General features: G+C 40.0%; 1 protein-coding gene across 1 annotated transcript; it reads left to right on the forward strand.

The window, feature by feature from the left end:
* Window positions 1-1114: 1114 nt before the first annotated feature.
* GHITM (growth hormone inducible transmembrane protein) lies at window positions 1115-9298 on the forward strand (the record flags this gene model as incomplete). Its single annotated transcript, XM_061634581.1, is given in 10 exon segments — window positions 1115-1175; window positions 3321-3432; window positions 3567-3661; window positions 3664-3707; window positions 5924-6032; window positions 8479-8505; window positions 8508-8625; window positions 8627-8661; window positions 9151-9168; window positions 9171-9298. Coding segments are annotated over 10 exon segments (747 nt in total), but the record flags the coding sequence as incomplete, so codon positions are not given.
* Between the last annotated feature and the right edge of the window lie 2417 nt (window positions 9299-11715).

Raw genomic sequence — 11715 nt, forward strand, 5'->3', positions numbered from 1 at the left:
ACTTAGCTTGCACTATTTTGAGGGTAGATTCTCAGTCTGTGGGCCAGGATCCCCTAAGGGGTGGTAGTGTCACACATCTTGGGATTTTGAGAGTGCTCCTCCGCTACTGGGATCCTACTTTTCTCTGACTCAGCATAGGAATGCTGCAAGTGGAGGACGGAGCTGCTCAGTTCCTGAGTTGGAACCATGTGGCAAATGAAACCTGTTGGGTCAGTGCCTCTTCCCTTGAAGTGACCGTCTTCCGACCCCTGCCTTTAGTTTTTCAGTGTCCAAGGTTGTGAAGAATGAGAGAGGATAAAATGTTCCCTTTCTGCCCCTCTCTTGTGAAGTAGCTGAGTTGCACACATTCACAAGGGGAGGAGCGGACTGTTTCAAAAATACCTGCCAGTATGGAAGGCAGTCTCCTGTTCTAATTCAACTTTCAGTAATCCCTTTATTGAGTTTGACTTATTATTGAAGTTTGACTTGTTTCATGTATGTGGAAAGGCTGTAGCTCATTGTTGGTGCATATGCTTTGTATGTTGAAGGTTCCCAATTCATGTATATGTTTGGCATCTTGGGAAGGTCTGTAGCTCAGTGGCTGAGCATCTGCTTTGCCTGCAGTCGGTCTCAAGTTCGATCCCTGGCACGTCCAGGTAGGGCTGGGAGAAGCTCCCACCTGAAATCCTGGACAGCCACTGCCAGTCAGTGTAGACAATACTTAGCTGCTTAGTGGTCTGACTCAGTATCTAAGATAGCTTCCTACATTTGTATCTCCGGGTAAAAGTATGTCAGGTGCTGGTGCTGTGAGAGATCTCGGCTTGATTCGTTGAAGCACTGCTTCCAGCCAGAGTAGATACTACTGGGCTAAACAGATGTGGATAGATGATGTGAAGCAGCTTCATATATCCAACTGCTTCTATATGGTGATGTTTGCAATTAGTCTGCTGCGCCATGCTATTTGCAGTACAGCTTCTGTTGGGTAACCTCTTTTCATGTTGTTGCAGGTAAAATTTTGCCATTGACTTGACTGCTCCAGCCATATTGGCAGCAAGGCTGGTGTGCCTTTGGGCTCTCCCATGCAGGGCTCCTGCTGGGAGGAAGGGCGGGATATAAATCAAATAATAAATAAATAAAAACTGGTCAAGAAATTAAGGAAGCAGCTTTTGAACCATCAATGGAGAAAGCCTTTGAAAGTAATTGTAAATGCCTTTCAGACTTCACTAACTGTGACTGGCAATGAGAGACCAAGCAACACTTGAAAGCAGAGTGGATACAAATCAGTGATTTTCTGTATTTTTTCATTTCAAAGTGTCTTGTTTTAAAAGAGCCGTGCTATAGTTGAAGTGTAAAAAAAAAAACAATTGTCAATTTTTAAATTGGTTTATTTTAAAACTGCTTTTAAAATCTAAGTTTAGTACAAACAATATCTCTTAAATTTAATTAATGATCCTCAGTCAAACTGTTTTATTTGTTGTGTTTAGGGAGGGTGATATCCAACAAAGTCGCACCGGAGCAGACCCATTGAAGTCAATGGCCTTAAGTGTTGACTTTAGTGAATGTACTCTGAGGGCAGATCCTTACTGTACATTTAAAGCACAGGACTTCCTCCAAAGAATTCTGGGAACTCTGATTTTCCCCTCAGAGCTATAAATTCCCATCACCCTTAACAAACCACAGTCCCCATGATTCTTTGGGGGAAGTCAAGTGCTTTAAATGTGTATTGGAGGTGCCTCAAATATATGGTGTGTACTGAGTAACTTAGTTGGATGTCACATGTAATTTTCTGCCAGTGAGACAGGTTGAACTAAAATAAAGATGAAAACAAAGTAATAAATAGCAGAAGAATTCTTTCAGACCATTGGTGGTCCCTTCAGGAGCTGATAGAATGATCTGGCCAGCCTCTTGCTCTCTTCTTCCATTCAGAACGCATAGGTCTTTAAGTAGCCCCAGGCAAGATGGAAGATTATGATGATGTTGATGATGATGAAATAATAATAATTGCCTTCCACATAAGCCCCATAAAATTGTCATAGAGGCTACTTATTTTATAGAAAGGAAACAATTGGGAGTGGGGAATATTAGACTTCTGGCAAGTATTATCAATAATATACATAGTGGATGTGTGATTGACAGCTTCCTGCTGGTTCCAGGGACTTGCAGTCATCTCTGTGCCAAGATCCTAGATACACCATCCTGCATCTCGTCAGGATTCACCCACTGATCCCTCTGGAAGATCATGTACTTCTGTTTTATGTCCTGTAGCTACCTGAGCTCTACAGTCTATTCATTTCTTGAACTATGAATATATCAATATAATTTTACCAACTTTGTATTGCATGGAAAACAGTGTTGTGGGCACTTGATATTCAGGTAAGTGAACTTCCTTGAGCCCTCACTTTAGAAATCCCTCCTTCCCTTGTCTCTACCTAGATATAATTCTGTGAAGCAGAAGCCATATGGACTGAATGGTTAAAGGTTTTGGAATACATTGCAAACCAATACGAACTAATTGTTATAGTAGCCTATTAGTATGCATACTGGTTTTGAAAGTAGGTGAGCTATTTTGAAAGTAGGTGAGCTTTATGATTTAAACTGATTCATCTTTGTCATAATCTTGGAACAACCCTGTGGCTTATGAATAATGGTTATTTTATCAGAGCTCTGTTAAAGTGATCTTTTGTTTCCTTATTTTTAGTAGCTTACAGACCAGTTTGGGCTGGTAGGGATTTGAGTTGGGCAGAGGCATCCTGCCAGCAAGCCCCAAAATGGGGTGTTCCAAGGGCGGAGAAGGAGAGGGGCTGAGCCTTGGGATCCATTGGATCCTGATCCAGTTTCACGGCTGTTGCCCTACAGCAGCTCCAGGCTGGTTCAACAATCTACTTCTCTTTCCCCCCCCCGCCCACCTTTCCACTCTATGAGACAGGCCTACGAGACAGCTTGTGACCCACCAAGTTGAATATGGCCTACAGGTCCATCACAGGGTTGATAAACATGTCGGTTTTGCTGCCCCATTGGGGGTCAAACCTCTGGCAAGGCACAATAAATGGCTGATGAAAATATGCATAGCATGTTGGATAGAAAGTTGCACAGGCCCGTTCTGTATATTAACCTTATTCTCTGAACTCTCTAGTTTTCTTTTTACGTCGCAGCATCTCCATATCTGAACTTTCATTACATCTGATCACAGGTTATGCATACTAATGCACATTCTCATTCAAATGTGCAAGTTTCATAGAAAAACAAACATTACTTACTACAAAAATTAGAAAATTGCATTGGTATTACCCCTAACTGGAAAAACAGTTTATGAAGTATAATTTCTGTCCTCTCTTTACCAGTTGATAAGATAGAAAGATAGGTTGTTGCCGGAGGAGCTGTTGCCGGTCTTGGAACCTTTTGTTATTATGGATTGGGGATGTACAATGAGATCGGAGACATTGAAAAAGCTATGTAAGCAAAATACCTAAAATGTGTCACGGCTTTTAGTATTGAGAACAGTTTTACTCCTTCAAACTAAGAGCTAGCTGCTTGCCATATGTATTTGGTAATATATTCATCGCTTACGTTTGTTCTGTTTTTTCCAGTCTTTCGCCGCAGTATGTGAATGACAGAATCCGTTCCACCTATGTGTGTTTTTCAGGAAGTGTAGGTTTGACAGCATTGTCTGCTGTACTAGTTACTGATCTCTTGCCCTCATGGGTCTAATGATGAGGGGCTCCTGGCCGGTAAGGTAATTTTTAAGTGTTATCTATCTAACATCAATTGGAAAACATCTCTCAAGAGAGTTCTTCAACATCTCGTTGATTGAGTTAACTTTTCTCATAACCCTGCAACGGCTTTTTAAATTGTACATGATGAAAAGACTGGTGTATAGGCAATGTTCTATAAATACATTGTGGCTTTAACCCTATTTGAGTGGTATAGCTTCTCTCAAAGAACCCTGGGAGTTGTGACATAGGTGTGCTCAGTACTCTGTGTTTGACCTCCACTTGCCAAGTGAAAAACAAGGTAAGGGCAAATGTCTTCATGTGTGTGAAACTGATTCTGGAGTGAGGCACTTGCACCTAATAAAGTGCAGAGCTTTGCACAGGTCCAGAATGAACACTCTCATCCTGCTTTGTTAATAATGAACATGGGTGGATTTTCAGTATTGGTGTTGAGGTCTCAGTCCCTACAGTGAGGGGCAGGTATTGCATGCTATTCCTCACGCAGGCCTATTCTAATTCTAGAACAGAGGGATCTTTTTCCTTGTACAAATAGGGTTTATTTTTCCAGGGTTGGTATTTGGTAGACAACATTTCTGTCCTTGCTGTAGGTGAATTGCCTCTTAACCCAGCCCCTTTAAAGCTTATCTTCCTAATTTGCTTGTCAGCATGGTTGGAAATAGAATTGGTGAAGCAGAAGAGCATTTTGTGATGGACCCAGCTTCCCTGACAACTGTAAATTGAAGGGTTGACATACAGCTGTAAATTGAAGAGTTTTCAGTAGTACACTAAAGTGGTATCTGACCTGAATGCTCTTTCATGGTATAATTAGCTTCAGTGCTCTAACTTTCCAGCCATGATGACGGTAGTGCGCTACAGAGAGAAAATAAGGCTACAGTCCTAACCCTAGTTATGTTGAAGTAAGTCCCACTGAATTCAATAGGACAGACTTCTGAGTAGATATGGATAAGTTTGTGTTATAACTCTCATAGTTGTGTGAACTAGCCCACATGCAGACAGAGTTACAAGAAGCTAAATGTTCAAAGAGAAGCTATAATTTCCTCTTAAAAGTTTTTAATATAGCTTATATTTAATCATACTGCAGCCACCGTACTGGAAGCTTTTAGTAAAGAGAAGGATGAGAAGTTGCCTGTCAAATCTCACTTTTTAAAATACCCAGTATATGCTGTCTTGCCAGAGAAATGACTGAAGACCCTTGTGTCCACTAGAGGGCGCTGTTGCTAATTTAGTAAAATATTGCCTTTATGTAGAAGAGTATAGTAATATAATGTTCTTAAATTAAAACAAAATGAATAAAAACCTTCAGTGATAACCACTAAGCTACACATGCAGTAATTTCCATTTACTCACCAAATGGTGGTTTTGTAGTCATGTGGAACCACTGTCACAGTCCTGGAATGACTTGTCCTGGTATATAAGAATATATACGTTTATTCAAACAATAGAGAAATTATGTGGGTAACTGTCTATAAGGCTTCCCCTGAATTAGTATTTCACTGGTCCAACCAGTAAAACTGTGTTTGGTCAAATAACCCAAAAAGCCAGTAAGAGCTAGATTTTGCTAGGCTCAGTCCCTGACCCATAATGCACTACCCATCAAAAGTTGCAACCCTGTTTTTCTGCACACTTTTAACTTTAAAATTACTGCATCCAAAGACCAGAACATGCACTATTGTACACTGTCCTCCCACTACTTCTCAATCTCTGCTACAGTTGAGTGCAAAGCTGAGGAAATGTAGAAAGAGGAGGGTATTATTACGGTAGGCTATGCATGTAAAAAAACCAGTGAAAACGGAATTGTGTGGACCGTTTTGGATGTTAGCCATTTTATTTCATTTCTGCACTTTTTAAAGACTCAGTAGCTTCAATCTACACAGTGAGATGAATTTCCAAGTGTATATTGCTTTGTACCTGTTTGAATTTAGTATACATGCTGCTGATTTGTGTTCTGGTTTCTTTCCTGTGCGAGGACTTAAAATCATGATGAATGAATGAAACACACTGGTTTGGAAACAAGTGTATTGCACAGGTATCCTCAAGATAGAAGCAGAATTGGATGGAGCTCCTGATCAGTGCCTTTGTTTGCTGCCACGTTACCTGGGGGAAAGGCCCTGAGTGAATATTGCAATATCATAAGTGAACCTTAGACAGCTGTAAAGCGCAGAGGCTACTTTCTATTAAAATAATTTACTAGTACTTGTAATAATCTTTTACAGGCAATTGGTGCAACTTTTTCAGCAATGATTGGTGCTAGAACATTGGGTAGATCAATAGATTATGAACATAGCCCTGTCCCTAAACACATGGCTGGGATGCTGCATGCAGGTACATGGCTTTTAATTTTCCTGAGCAATTAAAAAAAATCAAATATAACTGCCACTGAGAATTCTCCTGAACCACTCACCTGAATACATTTATTGATTCACTCAAGAATACAGAGTTCTCACTTGTGGTTGAAAACATACTTGACAATCAAGACTCATCAAACTTGAACTGAAAGCTTACAGTTAGTTAATCGAATGATAGTAAGCACTCTGCAGCAAAGGTTCTCAAACTGTTGGCTGCCCCCCTTTCAGGCAGAAAATCAGAAAGGAGGTTGCAAAGTTTAGGGAAGAATGATCCTGAGAGCCTTTCTCCCTCAATAGCCCAAAGCATGGGTCAGTTGAATACCCTCAAGCAGTGAATTCTTACTAGAGAATCTCATGCTGCCCCATTGCTTCGATCTGATTTTGGAAAGAGCTGATGTTTCTCTGTATATAGTTCTAGGAGGGATCAGAGATGTCTCATTCTCTTTTACAGAGCTTTGCACACAGCAGCAAGCTGCACCTACACAACTTTGTACAAGGATTTTCACAGCTTCGGCAATGGAAGGATGGTGCAGTGTGAGAGGAGGGCAGAAGGTAAAATGTTAAGAGGGGAGCAGCCAAAGTTAATAAAGGGTTTGAGAGACACTGGCCTTAAAGGCACATTCCTTCAGGTGTGGTGGTGTTTAAATAGACACTGTCCAGGATCCAAAATACCATGCATGTAAGAGAATCTTGGCTACCCCCCTCCTGATGGCATTTCCTATTACCCTCCAAAAAAACCTCCACATGTGGGTCCTTCCAGAGCAGCACCCAAGAGGGGCAAGGAATGACTGCTAGAAGTCAGGCACTCCTCGCTCTCACATGGAAGTGTTGTGTGCACCGGCACCTCTAGATGTCATCTGACAAAATGAAACTAAAAATGTGCTCCAGAGGAATCCCATCAAATTATAACTAGCGTATAATCTGAGAACTCATATAGTGCCGCAAGAGCTTAAACTATTTGCTGGGAAATCCCTCATTCAAATCTCACCTTGGGTGTGGATTTGTAAGGGACTTTAAAACGAGCTGCTATCTCTCTCAGCCCCATGTAATACAGAGATAATACTGGCCTATTTGTACAGTGTTCTTGTGACAATTGCTAACATAATATAGATTATAATATAGATAATTGTCAACCTTTTCCAACCAGGGACCCACCTTTAACCCAAACATGCATTTGAGGACCCATTCCTTAACCTTTTAAGCATGTATTTGTATGATGATAGTACTGCTGTTGTGATCCACCTCAGATCAGGCTGTGACCAGAGCTTGGAAAAGTTACTTTTTTGAACTACAACTCCCATCAGCCCCAGCCAGCACATGCTGGCTGGGGCTGATGGGAGTAGCAGTTCAAAAAAGTAACTTTTCCAAGTTCTGGCTGTGACCCTGTAGTGGGTCCCAACTTACCAGCTGAAGACCAGTGATATAGCTGAAGTACTTTGAGAACTTGAGAAAAATGCTTCATCACAGCCTTTTAAAAGAAGCCCACAAAAGTGAAAAGCCTGCTATGAGGCTAATAAGCCTGCGTTTCCATGCTGGTCATGGAGAAGGGGAAGCATGCTGTTTTGTGGCCAATACTACTACCTTTTTTAAAAAAATCCTTCTGCATAGGATTAGCAGAGGATGGACAGAGCAATCTGTTATCTTTCTACTAACCTGCCGTCTTTCCATGCTGGCTGTGGAGGAAGAGACATTTCTTCCTCTGCAGCTAGCCTGGAGCAAAGCAAGCTAGCAGAGGAGTGATTAAATCACTCTGCCCCTCTTCTTCCAGCTTGCTCACCCTCTTGCATGGAATTCCTGGTCACTTATGGCTACCTGGTGAGTTGTTAGATGTCAGCCTGTATTATCATATATATAATTTAAAACAAGCTTTGGTTTTTTGTTTATTTTTGAGTTAGTTGTTGGGGTTATTTTGTGCTGTAAGGTGGAGAGAGCATTGTTGTACATTTAATGAAATTAAATCTTTGAGGCTTTAGCGTCAGGAGTGTTCCCCCTAGTTTCATACCGTTCAGCTCTGCAGAACTCACGTTGCATCTAACATAGATCTAGGTTGTACTTGACTCATAAGGGAGATGTAGAACGCTAATCTGGGAAACCTTGGGGTGACTTCATTATTTGTGCTTGGGGGCGTTGTTGCCGTTGGGACAAAATGTACTTGCCCTGCTACCAATCACTAGTTAACCTGCAGCATATTTATTTTTATTTATGTAATTAATATTCCACATCTAGAACATAGATGTATTCCCAGGGTGGATAATCTATTAATAAAAGAAAGCTACAAACTAAAACAGCAACAACCAGTTTAAATAAATGGTAAAACCAAAATGCTCTAAGCCAAATAATGTTTCTTAGTCCTTAAAAGTCTTAATGTGTCTTGTATGCAGTTCAGTAATTGAATGAATATTAGTACCTCTTTCTTCACTTAGGTCTTATGGGTGCTGTTGTGGCTCCTCTGCCTTTCTGGGTGGCCCCTTGCTCATTTGAGCTGCTTGGTATACAGCCAGAATTGTTGGTGGTCTCTCAACTATGGCAATGTGCACACCTAGTGAGAAGTTTCTGAACATGGGAGCGCCATGTAGACTTTGGCCTCATGATGGTTTCTTCGCTTGGTAAATGAATTGTGCTGTGTTTAGAATTTGATTAAACCGCTTAGAATCAAACTTGTGTGATGTATTCATCAAGTTTCATAGATCCCAACTGTTCAAAAACAAAGCTTGACATAGAAACATTCTCTGCAGATGTGTGATATATGCAGTTCCCCTGGAGCCACACAGTTGGCCACGTACATTTTGGACTGTATTAAAAATGTTAAGTTTTAAATTGGAACTACCCAAGTTTGTATGTAGCGCTGACTCTTTTTTTTTCTAGTGGACTTGTATATGGCAAATATCAGACACCTAAAGTAAGAAAAGGGGAGGATGATATAAATAGCATATCATAGTGAGAGTCATTCAGTGATCCCATGGTCAATAGCAATATCTTATTCACATAATGCTTTCTGTTACATTGTGCATGTAGCATGTGAAAGCATATGTAACATAACTGCATTCACAAAAATGCATACTTAGATCACGATGGCATTTGTGTGTATCTTCCAGGTTTGATGTTCTTTCCTCCTTTGGTGGTGGCCTCTGTTCCATCACTGTTTATGGTGGATTGGTACTTTTCAGTCTGTTCCTGCTTTGTGATGCTCAGAAAGTTATAAAACATGCAGAGACTCAACCATTGTATGGCGTAGGGCTGTAAAACTATGACCCCATCAACTCATAAGTATTTCCTCTTGGTAAACATAGCACAAATTCTTGGAATATGTTTAGAAAATCTCAGTCTTCCAGAATATAGGCAAGCTAGTTAAAGTTGATTTTCATGTGTCCTATGTTGAAGTCTGCCTGCAATTCTATAATTTGAGTTGCAGACTTTTTAATAAATGGTTTCTTATCATTATGATCAGTGTTTGCTGCTTAGAAGGTAGGGAAGACAGTGACCCGCAACAGTAGGAGGCTGGGTGGAACCTGTAATTTTCATTGGTTATTGCCAGTAAAACAGGCTTAGAAATAGCAGTTCACCTAGTGAAGTAAGACCAGTTTCCAGGCACTTGGGCAAGGAAGATTTACATAGGTGGTTCCTAAGTATAGTAAGAGTACAAATGACTATTGAAGGCATATGTGGGCAAGTTGACTAGTATTCATTCGTGTAGGCTAGTAACTTCTGTGGACTTAATTTGCAATGAAGTTGTAACAAAACAATGAATTGACTTCAGTCAACACTATAGTGCTGTGGCAATCTGACAGCACTATCCTTTTTTATACTGGATGATACCAACTAAATGCAGAATTGCAGTAAGAGTTGTTTTATAGCTAACATACATTGAACCTAATAGCTGCATCTCTTGTGTTTCCGGTGTATGGGTATTTACATGGATACGCTCAACATCTTTATCAGAGTGGCCACCATGCTTGCCACTGCTAGTGGCAGGAGGAAATAGACAGCAACTTATTTTAGCAGGCTGAATTGATAAATCATCAAACATTTTGGCTTGTTGCTTAGTGCATAACATGTAATAAAACAACTTGTGTGCCAGTAGCTTTCATGTAGAAGTTAGATGTTCTAAGCACTTCAACGTGACCTGTTAAGGTGTTTTCAGTGTAATGTGACTTGGACCTTAGTTCACTATTTTAACAAATTATTGAATGGAAACTAGATTGCTACATACCATTCAGTCATTTCTCCCTGCTTTGGAGATTTTTTGAAATGGCAAATCAGTTTATTTTAATATGTGTATTTGTAGCAGGTGTAAGTTTGTCTCCTCCTCTTAAAAGGTGAAGCTGTACAACGTGCTATAATCTTGCTTCACATATATGAGCAGCCCAAAAGACCACCGTGTTTAAACCAAAATGAGTTTGAAAGGGAGCTGAATGCAGAGGTGTTTTCAGAAGTGATTTGCAAGGAGTAGACAACAGATTGGTAACAACTGACATACCCATGACTGATGACAAAAATAGCTAATAAAGTCAAGCTCTAAAAGGATAATTGTTAGGTTCTTCTTTGCATGTTCCTTACAATGGGGGAACTTACCAGCAAGATACAGCATATTTGAGCCACTACTCTGCAACTACCATCACCTAAGTGTTGTTTCTCTTTGAAGAGATTGCAGAAACAATGTTGACGTCGAGGTAAACTCAAGAATTTCTTTTCACTATTCCTAATGGCAAGGGAAAAGGAATCCATTTGAGAACTCCAGACCTGCATTTTTCTTCAAAGTCAAACTGTGACACAGTCTTCACTCTGAAACCTGCCTTACTCTTTCTTCCTACCAATCAAGTAGCAATTTCTTTTCTTCTTCTTTCGTTTTTAACCAAAGAAGCAAGCAGTCTCCTTAATTGAACAATGATCAGAATCTCCCTTTAATTCAAGAACTGTACTTGAAGCTGAAAAAACAGATGTATGTTAATTTATCAGCCAGACCGAAAGCTATTTTAAAAATTGCTTGGACCTCTTTATTACTGTAGTATTAAGTATTGTAACCCAGCAATTCAGTAACTTTATTTTCCTTCCATTTTTGCCATCTATGTTTATACCAGTTTCTGAAATCAAGTCCTAACCCAGCAATTTGTTTTTGCTTTCTGCAAGATGCTATATCTTTCTTTAGTTAAAATAGTACTTTAAAATATGTTCTTTATATCCTTGAAACCACCTGAGCATTTTTCATTTTCCTTCTCTAGTTACCCTCTTGAGTGGGAGTTTCAAGAAATTGAGAATTCACAGCTCTTATTCTGTTGAGTAATGCATTTTTCTCCCAAGCCAAGCCATCTGTTAAACAAATGAAACATTTGTTGCAGATACCATCCCTGAAGCCTTGTCAAAAAACTGTTAACTTGTTTGCCCTATCACTGTTACTGTCTTATGGAAGATACAGCCAAATTAGCACTTTCCCAAATCAAGAGAACTTATTTACAGTTTTTAGAGAATTAGGTGCACTCATCTTCTGAGAATCAGAGTGGTAGATCACATGGGGTGGTATTCAGTGCTAGTCCTACTTAGAGTAGACCCATTGAAATTAATTGACATAAGTTTCATTAATTTTAATGGGGCTATTCTGTAGGGCTTAGTTGGATACAAACTATGGGAAGGGGTGCATAGACATAAGGAGAAAATAGGTCCAG

The sequence above is a fragment of the Rhineura floridana genome, chromosome 7 (assembly GCF_030035675.1).
Source record: "Rhineura floridana isolate rRhiFlo1 chromosome 7, rRhiFlo1.hap2, whole genome shotgun sequence".
Lineage (NCBI taxonomy): Eukaryota > Metazoa > Chordata > Lepidosauria > Squamata > Rhineuridae > Rhineura > Rhineura floridana.